Source organism: Alligator mississippiensis, chromosome 2 (genome assembly GCF_030867095.1).
Source record: "Alligator mississippiensis isolate rAllMis1 chromosome 2, rAllMis1, whole genome shotgun sequence".
Taxonomy (NCBI): Eukaryota; Metazoa; Chordata; order Crocodylia; family Alligatoridae; genus Alligator; species Alligator mississippiensis.
The window spans coordinates 39,007,531-39,025,929 of record NC_081825.1 but is presented as its reverse complement, the minus strand read 5'-3'; the positions used below and the strand labels follow the sequence as shown (position 1 = coordinate 39,025,929).

The 18,399-nt window shown below is 43.6% G+C and overlaps 1 protein-coding gene across 1 annotated transcript in view; it reads left to right on the top strand.

The window, feature by feature from the left end:
• DHX15 (DEAH-box helicase 15) overlaps positions 1-18,399 on the top strand; it is an 86,608-nt gene that overhangs the window by 17,151 nt on the left and 51,058 nt on the right. Inside the window, exons 3-5 of the mRNA XM_006260425.4 lie at positions 3,207-3,400; positions 4,767-4,926; positions 5,309-5,527. Coding sequence (XP_006260487.1) covers positions 3,207-3,400; positions 4,767-4,926; positions 5,309-5,527 — 573 coding nt within the window. The remainder of the gene's footprint in view (positions 1-3,206; positions 3,401-4,766; positions 4,927-5,308; positions 5,528-18,399) is intronic.

Below are 18,399 nucleotides of genomic sequence, written 5' to 3'. Positions count from 1 at the left end.
CAAAACTAAGCATATTAGACAGAATTTCTGGCTTTTGGGGCACCAAAAACTAAGTGTGTTTGCTTATGGGAAAACAGTGAAAGCACATGCAGTATAGCGCTAACTTTTGGGGTTATCATATGATTAATGCATTTGAGCATGCATTTTTCCAAGTTAGATTAAACTGATTTTAAGTAATTTCATCTTCCACTATGTCTTTATATAGAATAGTTGGGACACCTTGTAAATCTCTCTGTTTTATAATGTAATATGTGTAGGTTTCTTATTTTAATTCTAATTATGAATTTACAGGGTCATTCCTCCAAACCAGGAATTAGTGTGCAACTTCATCTAAACATATTAGTGACTTAGGGTAAGAGTTGAAAGTGTATGGAGTCTTTGTTTGGAATGTCCTTGTTTTAGAAACTTTTCATATTTTCTTTATATAAAGATAGGCAGTCCTTTCAGCCAGTTGTTTTTGAGCGGGGGGGGGGGTGGGTGCGCTGTGCTGCCATCTTGGCTGCTTCCTTGTGGCCCCCCCTGCAGAACTTTGCAGCAGGCCTCAGCGGCCATGAGGTTCACTGGGTCCTACTGTGGAGCCAGCAGTTTATTTTTAGTAAGCTGCTTCGCTTCCCTTCTCTCCCCCCCCCCCCCCCTCCCCCCGGGTATAGCGGACAGCATCAGCTTCTTGCAGCTTCTGCAGAATTACAAATTGAGTCCTTACGCAGGAAGAAAGTCCTTATGAAAATTAGCACCCACATCAGGTTTTTTTGTTTTTTTGTTTTTCTTTCAAGTGAACTTAAAGGTAAAACTTTTAGGCTTTCCAGAGTTTTCAACCTTTTTGGATCAGTGTACCCCCAGCAGCCGGATTGGGGGGGACAGTGTGAGGCAGTGTGAGGCAGTGGCAGCCACTGCATGCGAGCTTCCCCCACCTCCTGTGTCCTTTCTACCTGTGTAAGGCAAGGGTTGTTGTGTACCCCTGGGGGTACTTAAGGCCCTAGGGAATATGCGTGGAGGGGTGCGCCCATCCTGCACTGCCTGCCCAGCTGGACACAGGAGGTGGGGGAAGCTCGCATGCAGTGGCTGCCACTGCCCTGCATTCAGCTGCCGCCGCGCGCCGCCGCCCCCCCCCCCCGCCAATCCGGCTGCTGGGGGTACACTGATCCAAAAAGGTTGAAAACTCTTGCTATAAGGAAAGCCTAAAAGTTTTACTTTTTTAAGTTCACTTGAAAGAAAAAAAAAGCTGATGTGGGTGCTAATTTTCATAAGGACTTTCTTATAAAATACAACTTTAAATTATTAGTTAACCATTTTAATGGTATTTTTCAGAAAATGTCTTGATCCAGAATAAGTACTTTAATTACTGGGAGGATATGCCACATCCTTATATAACAGAGTAGCTGAATACTTGCTGTAAATGTAAAACTCGGCTCCTTCTCAATTATGGAACGAAATGAGATGCTTCCATAATATCTTTCAGCTTCCTAAGCATGGACTGAACTACATGGATAATAGCTGTCCACATTTGTTATTTACATATGGCTGCTGGGAAGGTTGAGACTATAGATTTTGCTTTTTGATCCATTACAAATGGGTCCAAGATAGACCACTGTCTCTACAACTAATTTTCACCAGGCTGATCTGGTGGATTTGGAAATCTCTGTCTATTAGAAGCCTCTTAGGACAAGAGATATTAATACAAACCTAATGAAAGTACCGTTTACTACTGAAGAAGTAGCTTGCTTTCAAAAAAAAGTGCAGGCTTTTGGTGGCATTAATTTTTGGTTATGGAATGAGTGAGCTTTATGTTAAGTTCTACAAAGAGAGGGTAGCTATAGATTTTTTCCCTAAATTCCTACAAGGGATGGTGACTGAGTTTCATTTTGGTGTGAATCAGTTGTCTGACTTTGTGCTTGTATGCCCTTTGCAGTGAGGCTCTTTGTAGAAGCTGCGGCAGCTGCCTCCTTTAGTTTCCACCCCCTCCCCCCCATGCTTTGTATTTGAATTTTAACATGAAGGGCTTTTTCCTGGAGATGTGTTTATGATTTACAGAACCTCATCATTGTATTGACTGTAATCTAAGATTATCCTGTCCTCTTCACTCGATGGTTCTCAACCTTTTCAGAATCAAGGCACCCCTTGAAAAATGCCAACTCTTAGTTTTCAGCCCTTTGACTACAGAAAATAGAGAGATTCTTCTGTTGCAAGGAACTCCAAAAGACTGCAGCAGGCCAGAAAGTTATGGATTCCTGTTGAAATTTCTGGACTAATCTTGTGAATTGTGTTGGCACACCTAACATTGCATGGTACCCTTGAAAGGATCTCAAGGCAGCCTTGTGTGCCATGGCATTCTGGTTTTCAAATTATTATTTCATGTGAATAAAGTGTGTGGTGTTCTTGAACCCAGTGTTGTATATCTGTGGAAGCAACTTTTAGGTTGTGGTAACACAAAGTAGCTCATCAGGCAAACACTCTGATTCTAGTAGTAATACATTCATATTGGTATGAGGGAAAACTAATTTTTCTTTCCTAGCCCTCCAGGAAAAGTAACCAAGCAAAGGTTCCTAACTCCTTTGTAAATTTTACTTATCACTGATGATTTTTTTTTTTTAGCCAGGCGTATTTGTTCTTTCAGCATTTCTTTTCAAGAAATTACCCATGTGATTAAGTATTTTTTTTAAGCACACTTCAGAACACATTTGGTTCAAAACTTATGTCCTAAACCAGAATATGTTGTCTTATATGAAATTTTATACAGGCATTTACTTTTATCTTGGATGTCAGTGGAACAATGTGCTGATACTGACTATATTACAGAGCTGCATAGGAAGATATATCTGACAATTGCTTAATGTACTGTCAACCAATACATTTCCGCATTGACTATACCAGGTGGTTAATATGCAGAAAAATAGGAAATCTTATGAAAATTTAGGATTTCCATAGAAGTTAACATAACCCACGTGTACAACCTGATTGTCAGTATTTAATTTAGGTTTAAAAGATTTGGAAAACGTAAACTTTTGCTTTCTTTTTTACCACCAATCAGATGACTTAAAGTATTTAATCTCTTGTGCCTAATTGAGGGAATAAGCATCAAAAATATAATTGTGACTGTAAAATAGCATTTTCATTAACTACCTTTTTGATACAACAGCTTATTCCATATCGTTTGCATCTGAGTGGACATATAAGGTGTACTTAAGCTTTAAATTTGTTCTTGACAGATCCCTCAATGGTGTGTTGAATATATGAGGTCATTACCTGGACCGAAGAGAGGTGTCGCATGTACCCAGCCTAGGAGAGTAGCTGCAATGAGTGTGGCACAACGAGTTGCTGATGAAATGGATGTTATGTTGGGCCAGGAGGTTGGTTACTCTATTCGATTTGAAGACTGCAGTAGTGCAAAAACTATTCTGAAGTAAGTATTGTAACAATTCATCGGAAACTGAAAGCAGCCTAATTTGGGGCTCTGGTTAGCCCATTGTGCTTTGCTTTCTCTTCCTGCCCCATCCCACACGGGGAGAGAGAGTGTTTCTGTCTCAGCCAGCCAGGGAGCAGAACATGCCCCCTGGGTGCTTCAGGCTAGAAAAGGCTGGTGTGGAAGCAATTAGGGGGTGTGTTCTGCTCTTTGCTTGTTCCCTGCCTGAATCGCACTGCAGTGCTTGGGTGTTGAGTAACACACAGGCATACTCCCTTGCCCAGCCTTAGCATATTCTTGCCTACATTCACTTGGAAAAAAAACAAACCCCCAAACCCCTGCAGTTCTTTGCTGGTCTCTGTGCTCTAGGGCCCCTGGCTTCCCAGCATCCACACTGCAGGCTCTGTTTCTGTCTGAACTTCTGAACAGGTCAAGTTTTTTCTCTCAGGAAAACAAACCTGGGAGAGGATGTTCTCAACGATTTGAATGTGTGTATGCAGCCCATATTTCTGCACTCTTTTTAGTGCGCTGACGCTTCAATAGTGCTGCATCTCAGTATCTCGAAAATCACTGTTTTTCATTCAGCTAGACCTGTGCAGTTTTAGGATACTTCTAGCTGGCACTGTACATAGCCTGCCTTTTTTCTGTGCCCCTCTTGTTTTCATTGTGTACCCTGACACATGAAAGGATGTGGCTACTTTTGTTTCCAGCACTGCCAGCCTGCATCCCCATAGTGTGTAGCTGAGGATACAGGCTGGCAGTGTTGGAAACAAAAGTAGCCACCACATGATGAGACCACCACTGTCACCATGTGCCCCATGTTGGAGCTAAAGCTGCCACTGCAGCATGGGGCTTGTGACAGCTCTGGCATGGGAGCTGGAGCTGCTTTCACTGCATGGCCTGCATTGGAACCAGACCTACTGCTATTTTATTGGCGGTGGTGTGTTCTGGGGCTGGAACCGGCCAGTGTCCCAGGCTAAATCTGGCCTGAAAGCAGTATTTTGTTCTGGATCCAGTCTGGGGTGCATGGTGAGTCTGACACCCTGACTTAGTTTGTTAAAAATTTATTCTCATTTAAAAAAAAAAAAAAATTCTCATCAGAATAGTTGCCTAAACTTTCTTAGTTTTGGCCTTGTACCTACTTTGCTTGAGCAGAACTTACTCAACTGCAAGCCTCTATGCCTCTCTTACTTTTTACTCATCCATCCCTTTGTTCAGCACCATTCAAATCAAATGCCCAGAAGGAGTGATAAAAGAAAGATTATAGTGACTATATAGAAGATGCTCTTTTGCTATGGAAGTAGGCAAATATACTTGAGTACCATTTTGGAATTCACTTTGGGGTTTTTCTTCTATTGATGTTCAGGTATATGACTGATGGTATGTTACTTCGTGAAGCTATGAATGACCCTTTGCTGGAGCGCTATGGTGTTATAATACTTGATGAGGCTCATGAAAGAACACTGGCTACTGATATTTTGATGGGAGTTCTGAAAGAGGTTGTAAGGCAAAGAGCCGACTTGAAGGTCAGTTACAGTTATAAATTGGCGTCTCCACAGCATATTCTAGTTTCTCTATATTTCTTTCCATCCTAAGGATTTCACCAGGCTTATTGTTAGTAAAATCTATATTGGTAAGGATCAGATTTGCTTTCTGATGTGCATATGGCTTATCTTTAGTAGAAAATAAACCTGTGTAAATGTAAAAAGTTTGTTATATGCAATGCATCAGGGCAAATGAACATTTTCTACAAATGCTAAAGAATTCATAGAATCAGTAAGTCAAGGGAACTTGGAATAAAGTTTTTAAGTTCATCATTAAATCGCACAATTACAATTATCGATCTAAATTTATATGTAATTCTTGGTGTCGGCTGTGAAGTAATGGTATTTTCTCCCTAACTTGCAGGTCATTGTTATGAGTGCTACTCTAGATGCTGGCAAGTTTCAAATTTATTTTGATAATTGTCCTCTCCTAACTATCCCTGGTCGTACACATCCTGTGGAGATCTTTTATACTCCAGAACCAGAGAGGGATTACCTGGAGGCTGCAATTCGAACAGTGATCCAAATTCATATGTGTGAAGAGGAGGAAGGAGATCTTCTACTATTTCTTACTGGACAAGAGGTATATTTTATATTCTTTGTTACGTGTTTATATTCAAAGGCTTGTGCACATTAAGAAGGGGTTTATCTATGCTTCAGTTTTTTGTCCCTGTTCCCTTGCAGTTAGTTTTAAAAAAGTCACGCATGGTAATTTTAGCTGCTATGAGTGCTTTCTGTCTAGAGCTTTAGGCAGTGAATTAGGACAGAAGATGCATAATAAGTTGCCATATATGAGGAATTACTGACCCCCCCCCCCCCCCCCAGCTTGGAGTTAAACTAAAGTGATTCTCCAGCACCTTTTTATGCCAGTCAAGATGGGTATAAGTGCTTTTTTATGGAATTGAAAGAGTAGAGTGAAGCAAAGCTGTTTTTAAATAAGGATGGTTGTATTCAGAATTCTGGTGTTCATTAGATCAGTAGAGGGGAGATCATTTAACCAGGAAGAGTGCTACATGTGTGTGTTTGTACTTGCTTGTCTGGTGAGTTTAAGTTTATATTGGGTACTAAGGAAGGGTCAGGCCTGGCTGTGACACGGCTTGTGGCTTGCTTGGCTCTTCTTACCTACATGCTGCTTTCATTGGCTCTACTCTCATCCTCAAACCCAGCTGCTTATTTGTCTTGCTCTTGCTGCATGGTTGCCTTTTGAAGGATGGACTTTCAAGTGCCACATAGCAGTTTGATTTTCTTTTTCCTCTCCTCTCTCTCCTCTTCTGGAGCAGGCTAAATGGTGCATATAGTGTGACTATGCTGGAAAGCATGGTACAGATAACTACTAATGTTTGCTCTGCTTGGATAGCTTTTCTAATCATAGAGATTTAGTTGGTAAAATCATAGAAAATTAGGGTTGGAAGGGACCTCAGGAGGTCATCTAGTCCAACCTCCTGCTCAAACCTGCACTGTCCCCAACTATATCATCCCAGCCAAGGCTTTGTCTATCTGGGTCTTAAAAACCTCTGAAGATGGAGAATCTACAACTTCTCTGGGTAGCAGGCTACTTCCAGGGCTTTACTCCTCTCCTCATGAGAGAGTTTTTCCTAATATTTAACCTGAACTTCCCTTGCTGCAATGTGAGTCCATTGCTCCTTGTTCTGCCATTTCCTACTACTGAGAACAGTCTAGCTCCATCCTCTTAGTAACCACCCTTCAAGTATTTGAAGGCTGTTAGTAAATCCCCATTCAGTTTTCTCTTCTCTAGATTAAGCAAGCCCAGTTCTCTTAGCCTCACCACAGAACTCATGTTCCCTAATCCCTTGATAATTATCATTGCCTTCCACTGGACTCTGTCCAGTTTGTCCCCATCCTTTCTGTAGTGGGGGCCCACAAAACTGAACACAGTACTCCAGATGTGGCCTCAAGTCAACTCCAGTCCCAAGGCCACGCTGACCATTGAGGCATCTTTTGATGTAGCAATAACCTTCCTCCATTCTTCCTGGTTTTTTGCAATCCTTGTACAGTCAGTTTTAATCTCGTCCAGTCTTTGATGTTGGTGGTTCCATCTTGTCCTAGGTCTTCCTTTTCTTCATCCATCTGCAGTACCCTGCAGGATGGTGTTGGTAAGGGTGCCTGGATCATCTTGTTTGTTCAAACAACTGCATCTTTCTTATGATTTTCTAGTAAGGGTTCATATTTGCTGACTTGTCTGATTTTGATCTTTTACAGATTCATTTGTTCTATGTACAATGTAGGGTATGCATCTCAATTTGCTTTTTCCAGTGCCGTAGTGAATGTGCAGGACTCACAGCCAAAGAGTTGTTGTTGAAATGATAGCAGCATATAGTAGATGGAGTTTTATTTTCATTGTGATCTTGCTGTTAGTCTAGACTTTCTTCAGCCTTGCTAGTTGTCCAATGACTATTCTTGTTTTTGCTTTTTGTCTGATGAAGCATCTTTTGTGATGGTTGATCCAAGGTGTTTAAAGTGTGTTACTTTTTCTAGTTTCTCATTACCAATTGTTACTGATGCATCGTCATTGCTAGCCTCACCAATGCTGAATAAAGGGGAATAATCACTTCCTTCAGTCTTCTGGCAGTGCTCCTACTAAAGTAGCCCATTATTTTATTAGCCTTCTTTTCAACAACAGCACATCATTGGTTCATATTCAGCTTATTGTTGACTGTAACCCCCAGGTCCTTTTCTGCTTAGCCAGTCAGTCCCCAACCTGTACTGGTACGTGGGATTGTTCCATCTTAAGTGCAGGATATTGCACTTGTCTTTGTTGAACCTCATGAGATTTTCTTTTGGTCCAATCCTCCAAGTTATCGAGGTCACTCTGAATCCTAGCCATACCCTCCAGCATATCTATACCCCACCCTGCAGCTTGGTGCCATCCATAAACTTGTGAGGGTGTGCTCCATCCCATCTTTCAGGTTGTTGCTAAAGATATTGAACACAACTGGTCTCAGGACTGACCCTTGGGGCATTTCATACTAGCTACCAACTAGACATCAAGCCATTCATTACTGCCCTTTGAGCATGATGATCCAACCAGCTTTCTATCCACCTTACAGACCATTCATCCAATCCATACTTCTTCTTTAGCTTGCTTGCAAGTATATTGTAGGAGACCAAATAAAAAACCTTGCTCTAAAGCCTTGTATATCACAGTTGTACTGTTACCTAGAAGATTAAAAAAAACCTAACTTGATAAACTGGCTTCTGGTATCTTATTTCTTCCATTCAGAGGCTAAGACATCAATTGCGTATGCCAACTTGTTTATCACTTTTGGGATTCTGGTTCTAGATTAGTGGGAGTGAATATTGCAGTTCAAGGGATAATTTACTGACATTTATGACTTGAGAAAAAGCAGATTTTCCAGCATATTGACAAGTATGTGACCATCCAGGATTTGAGAGGAGAATTCCATGCAAAGGGGAGATGTATTCTAAAAAGGTCACAACATCTGAGGCATTATCTTCATATTTTGGTTTGGTTTTTTTCTTTGTTTTTTTTTTTTTTTTTAAATGGGGTGTTCTGTAGTCTTGTTATGAGAGATCCCTCCAGATTTTGAATCAATACATTGGAGTGTAGGTTGCACTGCTTAAATGAACCTTTCCTTAGGTCTTTTCTAAGACTGGATTAAAGTGACCAGATCCCTTTTGGCTGTCCCCATATAGCTAACTCATACTTTAGAAACGAAGAAAAGAGCTTTCTGAGGCATTTGAGGAAGTTGTAAGACAAATTACCTCCTCCATGTTTTTTGGGGTTTTTTTCCCGCTGATTTAGTCGAATCTGAAAGAGACTGGGCGGAGAACTAGTGAACAGGTAGGTATTTCTAGTCAAATTTTCTAAGAGGCCTTTGTAATACTTTTTTTTAAACTTCACTGACATTGTTTTGGATAAAAAGATTCTTGCTGAAGCACCAGTACATTTGCCTGTGTAATGCGTTCAAACTGAGAAGAAATACCGCATATTTTTTTGAGCTCTTCAGCATCACAAAAGAGTAACCTTAGCATTCCTGAGGTAAAAACAAGCAGAAAAAGTCGAGACCTAAATTAAACCTTCAAGGCTTTATTTCTATAATTTAGAGAGAAATAGCTTAAGAATGTAAAAGTGGAATATAATTTTGGTGACACTGACCATGAAATGTGACAATAGAATGGAAAGTGCAACAGGAGGCCAGCCTGACTAGATGGCAGTCTCTTTAAGGAGTTGAAACTCAGAAAGTAGTCCTATAAAAAGTGGGAACTTGGTCCTATTGCTAGACAAGAATATAAGATCATTGTATGGGCATTGCAGGAGAATATTAGGTCAAGGCACAGTTTGAGATACAGCTGGTAAGGAACATAAGGTAATAAGGGATTCTACCTGTATGTAAAAAGAAAGAGACCAGAGAAACCATTGGTCTTCTAAGGAATACAGAAGGCAATCTAATTATGGATGATGCAGGAAAGGCCAAAGTATTTAATGCCCTGTACTTTGGCCTTCAGAAATAGGGTGCAGCTACCAGATGATGAGTCCAGGTGGCAGCAAGTATAGGGAAAAAGACTAACAGCCTAGAGTAGTAGAAGCACAGGTTTATCTAGCTTAGAGAAGCTAGATACTTTTAAGTGGATAGGGCCAGATGGAATGCACCCTGGATTACTGAGGGAACTGGCTGAAATAAATTTAGAAATATCGGTTATCCTCTTTGAGAACTCATGGAGGTTGGGTGAATTCCTGAATGATTGGAAAAGGACACATATATAGTGCCCATCTTTAGGAAAATGAGGGAGAATCCAGGGGACGGCCTGTTAACTTACCAACTTATAGAAGGAAACTGGGTTGGTCAGGTGTGACTAGCTCTTGGTAAATGCATACTGTATATTCCCGATTGCGTTGTTCTCCTCTAGGTGCTTCACAATAGATTCTCTGGGGATCTACTTCATAATCTTTTCATGTACAGAGATCAGGCTATGTGGATTGTGGGGAGAGCATTGGGTATGATGTACATGAACTTCAGCAAGTTTTTTTGACAGTCTCCCATGACATCCTCATTAACAAGCTAAGGAAGACTACCGACTAGATCAGGGGTTGGCATTTTTTGCCTTGAGTGCTAAAAACACCCCAGCCTCCAGCCGTGCCTTGACTTGGCATGCCAGAGGCAGGGGAGCTGAGGGGCTTGATCCTCATTGCTGGTGTCAGCTGCATGCCTGCAGATGGCGCAGGAGGGGCGAGGGTTGCACTGCCCTGGCCCCTCCCCTGCTGTGTGTTACAAGGTGTGCGTGCAGCCACCACAGCCTTGGAGCCAGTGCCAGGGTTGTGGAACCCTGTGCAGCTGTTCGTGGTGTCCCGGCTGCAGCTGGCTTGGGCTCTGGGCAGCTGCTGCCTGCCATGGGACCCAGGCTGCTTGCAGCCTCTCTGCCACCTGCAGGCTCTGTGGCTGGTGGCAGCTGCTCTAAGTCCAGGCTGGGAGGAAAATAGCCTCACATGCCATGCTCTGGCACATGTGCTGGGGGTTGCTGATTTCCCTGGACTACAGCAAATCTGATAAGGTGGATACATACAGTACTTGGTTAGCTCATTTTACTCAGTGGCCTAATCTCTAGTTGTGAGGAGGTATCAAGTGGGGTTGCCTAGGGGTTTGTCCTGGGTCTCATATTGTTTAACAGCCTTAATGGTTTGTAAAACTGCTTAACTGACAATTCTAGACAATCCTCCAAAACTCCAGTAAAGGCCAATGGCATCATCAGAAGTTTTATCAACAATAGAAAATTCTCAAAAGCAGACAAACTTCTCCTGCATGGTGAACACAACATTGAAAGAGGCCTAGAACTTTCCCTTAGTAGACTCAAATCTCTGCATCAACTTTGAATTCAAATAGATGATGGAGGCCACCAGCCCCTTCAAAGCTGGAAAGTCTCTGGGCCAAGACCACCTCCATCTGGAATTCTTCATCCACCTCAGTGACCCCATTCTCCTGGCTCCAATGCTTTTTCTCCCATTGCCTAAACAGCCTTAAAACCCCCAAAATCTGACGGCATGCCAAAGTTGTTGCCATTCTTACACCAAATAAACCACTAGAAGACCCAGGTAGCTACAGACCAGTCTTCTTTCAGTGGGATTTAAACTCGTGGTAGAGACTTCTTTACAATCACCTGTACCCCATCATCGATCTCCAGCTCCCAGAGCAACAGGCCATTGGGGCTGCCCAACTACTGACCAGGTCTCTTGCCTCACTGCGGACATTGAGGCAGCTTTTGAAAAAGGACAGAAGCGCAGAACAGTTTTTGTAGACTTATCTGCAGCCTGTGACACGGTATGGCAATGAGGCCTCACTCTGAAGCTCCTTCACAAAATCCCCAACAAACATGTAGTCCACTTTCTGCAAGAACTCGTCTTCAACTGTTACTTCACTCTTCGTATTTGAAAAAATGCATCTACCAGGCACCCTGTGAAGAACAGTGTGCCTCAGGGATCCATCCTAGTACCCTTGCTCTTCAATATTTACACCTCAGACTTGCCCCCCATGACATCCAAAAATACATCTATGTAGACAACATTGCCCTTATGATCACATGAAAAAACTTCAAGACTCTGGAGCAAGGTCTGACAAAGTACCTCACTACAATGAGCACTTGCTCTCAGTGGCCAGTGGTGTCCCTCAGGGGTTGGTGCTTGGTCCAGTACTTCTTAACATCTTTATCAATGATTTGGATGTGGGGGTGAAGAGCTCACTGGCCAAGTTCACAGATGACACCAAGTTATGGGGAATCGTGGTCACACTTGAAGATGGTCCACCAGTATCTGTAGCCTTAGACAGGCGGGCAAGCTGGGTGGATTGGAACCAGATGAAATTTAACATCAAGAAATGTAAAGTGCCTCCACCTGGGGACAAACAGTTTCCTACACGCCTACAGTCTTAGCAATGCTGATCTGATCAGCACGACGAATGAAAGAGACCTGGGGGTAATAATAGACCACAGTATAAACATGAGCCAGCAGTGCAACGCTGTAGCCGGCAGGCAAATAATACTCTGGTGTGCATCAATCTGTGCATTTCCAGTAAAACCAAGGAAATGATTTTTCCACTCTGCTCGGCATTAGTGAGACCACAGCTAGAGTACAGCATCCAGTTCTGGGCATCGCGCTTCAACAAAGACAGAAAAGCTTGAGAGAGTACAGAGAAGGGCCCACCTGTATGATCAGAGACTTGCACGGCAAGCCATATGAAGAAAGGCTGAGGGACCTGGGACTGTTTAGCTTGAAAAAGAGAAGGCTGAGAGGGGTCTTGATACCAGTTTACTGCTACACTAAGGGAGTACATCAAGGGCTTGGTGAGCAACTGTTTACCAGGGCACCCTTGGGAAAAACCAGGAGTAATGGTCACAAACTCCTAGAAGATAATTTGAGGTTCAACATTGTGAAAAAATTCTTCACACCTAGGGTGTCCAGGCTGTGGAATAAGCTCCCTCCAGAGGTGGACCTATTGCCTACCCTGGAAGCCTTCAAGAGGAGACTGGACGGTCACTTTGCTGGGGTCACCTGACCCCAGTTGTCTTTCCTGCTTGGTGCAGCGGGGCTGAACCCGGTGATCTTCCAAAGTCCCTTCCAGCCTCACAGTCTGTTAAACTGGAGGCTCAAACTAAACATCATGAAGACAGTCAGTAGCACTTTCCACCTTTCCCACAAACTTGCCAAAACAGCATTGAATATCATGTGTGGAACAAACTCCATTCCTTTTGAAAACCACCTAAAGTACCTTGGAGTTGCCCTAGACTGCACCCTTACCTATCTTACCCAACTGACAGCCAAAGTACAAGCTTTCAACAACCTGCTCCATCAACTAGTTGGCCTCAGATGCAGAGTTAACTCCATCATACTTTGGATATTCACCCTGGCACTAGCATACTCAACAGCTGAATACTATGCCCCAGTGTGGTGCAGAAGTGCCCACAGTCACCAACTCGATGGCACTTAACAATGGCATGCAACTCATTTATGGCTGTATCCACCCTACTCTTGCATCACAGCTCCCACTTGTCAGCAGTATTGCTTCCCCTGACATCTGCCATGAGCAGCAATGCTTCCTCTTCCATCGCCGCATTGAGTTAGAGCAGAGGTTTTCAAACTAGTCTGTGGACCACCACTGGTCCGCGAGCCCCATTCAGGTGGTCCATAGAAAGGTTGAATATCTGTGGACGAGAATATCTGTATTTGTAAGATAAGACTACTGATACTAAAATAAGAGTTGTGTGCTTTGATCTGTAGAACAAAAAAAAAAGTTTATTAAGAGGTCTGCTGAGTCCCTCAGCAATTTTCAAGTGGTCCACAAAAAAAAAAAAAAGGTTGAGAACCACTGAACTAGTCCATAACCACTACCTACATCACATCTGCTCTGACCCTCCAGTCAAGCAGTGCCTTCAAACTAGGAAACCCCTCATTGCCCACGTGCACCACCTGAGCTCTGTCACCAAAGGTTCTTCCTCAGACGACTGGACTGAACAACTGTGGGGAAGAACAGTGAGCCTCTGAGAACTGCAGATGCAAAACATTCATCCCAAACCCCTCTGAGGCCTCCAAGCTTCGATTTGAACAGACTCTCTCCTGGGTTCACCTCAGACTCCAAACCGGCTATGGCCACTTTTGCCATAACATGCATCAAATGGGCCTGAGATCAAATGCCACTTGTGAATGCGGCACCCCCTCACAGACCAAAATCCACGTAGTTACAGAATGCCCTATCTTGCGTTGCCCTGGAAATCTCAATACCCTCGACAACCTATCTTGATCCTGGCTCAGCTCTGTCCAATGCGAAATATGACTGCACTGTTTTTGTCATACAAAAAAAATTTGTAAAATGGGATTTAGTGCATGCTTAACCAATTTGTGAGTGACATTTGTTGTTCTGAGATACTTGGTGGTTTGGGAGAGTTCCCATCCAGCCTCCTACCTGCTGTCACTCTTGGTGTTCAGGATGCTTGGGTTGGAGTGTTCTTGGAGGTTGTCTGCAGCCAACCCCCTGGAGCTCAGGTGCGACACAATAAGCATTACTTGAATCCATGTTTGGTAGTGAAAGCTCAGATTAGGTTTATTGTCTTTTTATAGGACAGTAGCTAGTGGGTCTGCATAGCAAATCAGCCCGGCTCAAAAAAAATGTCCAGACAATGGTAAATGACATATTATGTGCACAGATGCCCCCTAAGTTGCTAAAAAAGAGTGAAGCTTGCAACCCCTGTATTTATAACCCAGATGCTCCCATTCTCTGCCAACTCTTACTTCTATCTCTGTTGAGATGTCCCTTTTTACTTATCTCTGCCAAGTCCAGACACCTGCAGCTCTTTCCTTGCCAACTGTAGCTCCCCCCCTTCCGAGTTTGGGCATCTAGAGCTCATTCCCTACTGAGTCTGGGCTTTTCTAGCTCATCCCCTACTGAATTTGAGTATCTTCAGCTTATCCCTGCTAAGTTCAGCTCACTTGTTGTTACCTCTGCTTTACTAGCAAGTTCTAACATTACCCCCTAACTTGTTCATCTACTGTTCCTTTCTCTGAATTAGCTTGACTGCTTACTGCATCTCTTATCAGGTCATTTAGCAGTCAGTGAAGCCTGTTTCCTCCCAAGGTCCTTTGCATGTCCTAGCTTAACTAAGCAGAATTGTGGGCTAGCATAACTGAAACTCCTACAACATCAGGTTGAGCGGAGATGATCGTTCACAATGATCTGGATACATTGGAGAAAAGGTTTGCAATCAGTCAGATGAGATTCCTGCGCTTGAGATGGAATAATTGCATGCACAAATACAGACATAGGGAATGATTGGCTAGGCTGCAGAAGGACTGGGGGTTAGAGTAGACCAGTGCTTCTCAACCGTTTCAGACTTAAGGCACTCCTTGTTGGAGTTGAGGCATCCCTCCATAACTTTTGTGAATTCAGCAGCACCCAATATAAAGAACATATTTATGTATTGCAGTGCTTACCTTCTTGCAGAGGGGCTGGGCTGGGCTGGGCAGGGCAGGGCAGGGTAGCAGGGGATTGATGTCCAGGCAGGAATGAGTCTGAGTCTGTGCTTATCTGTTTATCTCTTCACGCTTCATGGCACTCTTCAAAGGATATGTCAGCACCCGAAGGTTCCCTGGTACCCTGGTTGAGAATCACTGTAGTAAAACAGGCTGACCAAAAACTAAGAGGGTACTCTTGTTACAGAGAAGTTAACAGCATACTAGATTGTATTAACAGGAGTGTTGCTAGCAAATCAAGAGAAATAATTCTGCTCTGTTCAGCACTGGTTCAGCAATGGGGGTGCATTTCATGGAAGTCTTTAAAATATCTGGAGCAAGGGTTTAAGCAGCAGCAGGGGAAATTTAGGTTGGAGATTAGGAAGAACTTTCTGAGTATGAGAGTGGTCAGGCATTGGAACAAGCTAGAAATGTTCAAGAGCTGGTTAGACAGGGATGATCCTGCCCTGTGCAGAGAGCTTGATTAGATTACTTTGTTGATGTTCCTTCCAGCCCTACTGAATAGTTGTGCTTCAGATTTAGATACACCTTTTAATAGTGAATATTCTCGCTGTTTACACAAAGTTCTGATTAAATCATGTTATGTGGCTGGGGCTTCAATGAGATGGTTACAGAGGTTGGAGTTGGGATGCTCTAAATCTGCCTTCAGAAACAGAACCCTTGATAAAATTAGAAGTGTCCAAGTTATTCTGGCAGACAAGGTTCCTTGGGTGAATTTGATATCTTTTATTAGACCAACCCAAATGGTTGGAGAATAGTTATTAAGCAAGCTTTCGGGTTCAAAAACCCTTCGTCAGGCTAAGGATGCTGCAGCAGTTGCTGCGTGCTCTTCCTGGATGGAATGAACCCGAAAGCTTGCTTAATAACTATTCTCCAACCATTTTGGTTGGTCTAATAAAAGATATCAAATTCACCCAAGGAACCTTGTCTGCCTATATCCTTAGACCAACATGGCTACAACCTAAACCCCTGCAAGTTATTCTGGTTTCATGACGATCTCAATTTTGTATATTTTCCTGCGTGTCACCTTCTAGTGTGTGGGGGCTCCCTGATTTTATGGTTTGGACAATTTTGTTGAGTTTCTCTGTACTTTAGACCCAGAAGACATGCATTTGCCTATACACCTTCAATATATCAGTGATCTTCCCTTGATTAAGTCATTGCCCTACCTGTTAACAAGGGTGTTATTGTTTTGCTTCTCTGAGATTTAGGAGTTCTTGCTAGCAGGTTGTTGCATCAGTTGCAGAAATTAGCTCCAAGGGAAGCTGATACAGACCTGAGCAAGTAGAATCTATACTGCTATATAGCTGACATGCTGATGTGTCCAGAAAAATGAGATCTAAGAGCTGGATCATGATTGCCCAGCACCTTTTGCTAGAGAACTCACTGGTTACTGTAGCAGCCGTTGCTACCTCGGTTCTCTGCTTGTTAACAAAGTCTACTACTGCTCAGGGTCATCATTACAGGGGGTGGGTGTGCCCAGAATAGCACTAGACAACAGCACCAGGCACTGAAGAGGTTTGGCTTTGCCCACTTTTGGTTCCTCATTAGCATTTATACCTGCCTAATCTTACAGGTTTTGTTTTTTGCGACTTCCTGAAACTTAATGAAATTGAGAAGAAAAGCTGAAACAGAAAAATGCAACTGAAAAATTGGGAGTTCTTAAAGAACTTAGGTAGAGGACAGCTGGCCAAATTTTTTTGTTTTGGTGAAAAAGTGAAGGCAAAAGGAAACAATCTGATAAATGGAAACAGGCAATACATCAGTCATAAAGCATAGAAAAAATGATCAGGCTAGAACATGGGTGAGGCAAAATATCGGTTGTGGGCTGGATCTGTCCCATGGTGTGATTCTTTCTGCTCCTCAGCAGGTCCTTTGGCTCAGGCTAGGGCAAGAGGGTAGCCCAGGCTATGGCATGTGCAGGCAGTTTAGCTTCCCCTGGGTGCAAAGTGCCATGTGGCACAGCCCACCTTGTCCCCCATGTGGCTCTTGGGCACACCAGGAGCTGTAGTTCCATGCGTTGGGGTGAGGGTTGTGCGGTGGCTGGACTTGGCTTTCTGCCAGCCCACGCCGCTGCCTAGGAGCGGGTGCATGCCCTGCTGCCCAGGCATCGTAGCCTGTCTACTCCATACCCATGGCCGTAGGTATTGGATGGGACAGGCAGGTGAGCTGGATCTCCATGGAGACTGGCCTGGGACCCCTGGAAGCAAGATGCGCTTGGATGGGTGGATGGGATGGGGCTACAGGTGGACAAGGAGCAGCTTCCATGAGTGGGATGGCTGGGGCCAGGATCGCAGGGTGGTGTCAGCATGGGGCTGGGGCCTATTGCAGGGATGTGCAGGGAACGGATTGCGGTACAGTCCTGGGCTTGTACTGTCACTGCCCCTTAATTGTGGCCCTGACTCAGACTCCACCCATCCTGCTCCTGGATACCGTGCCCTGTCCACAGGTGTCTTGGGCTTGTCTCCATGAAGACCTTACCCACTGTGTCCAGCACCCCCAGCAACCTAGGGCTGGATAGGATAAATTGGCCTTTTTGCTGGCTGCCGCGCGCGTGCCCCCCCCCTTCCCCCCCCTCCCCCCCAGGGACAGGGGGCTGAGCCAGATGGGCATCCCTTGCCCCCTGGCCTTCAAGAGCTTACCAAAACTTGTTAAGGGGCCCTCTAGCCCAAATAATTGCCCACCTCTGGTGAGGCATCAAGTAAGATTCAGGGCTGATAGGCCTTCATGAGAGTAAGGAGGGTTCTAGAAGCCAAAGCAAGTCTAGTGATTATATAGACCAGGGATCTGCAACTTAGGGCAGACCTGGCCTGCAGAGACATTTGATTTGGCTTTGGGGGCCGGGGGCTTTGGCAGTAGTCGCTCTCCCTGTGCTACTGTGAGGAAAAGTGCTGGCAGCAGTTGGGTCATAGCACCTTCCCACCTCTAACCCGATCTGGGTTAGGGCCCAAAAATGTTGTCTACTGGTGGTATAGACCCATTATTAGATGGTGTTGATAAAAATTTTTGATGATGCAGAAAAGGGATGAGTGTCAAATAAATATTTCTGTATCTAGAAAGAAACATGATAGTATTGTACTGTATGAAGATGAAGTGCTTTCCAGTTCATCAAGAAAGATGTTTACCAACATATATTTGAAATAAATTGGCGGAAATTGATAACTTGACCCCAGGAGTTCTTTAAGAACACCGTGAGGACATCTAGCCTGCTGATGCCTATTTTTAAAAAGTAGCAGGATACTTAAAACATTCCAGAAGACTGGAGATGTGCTAATGTGCCAGTATTAAGAAGAGCAAGCAACGTGAGTTGGTAATCATGGGTTCATTTGATAAAACCTGGTATGCTAATACCAGGTGAAATAGTGGAAAAAGCTGATGGGGGAATTCAATAAATAAATAAATAAATGCGTAATTAATCATTTGGGAGAAGAGTTCTTAAACTTCATCCCATTTGTTTTGTA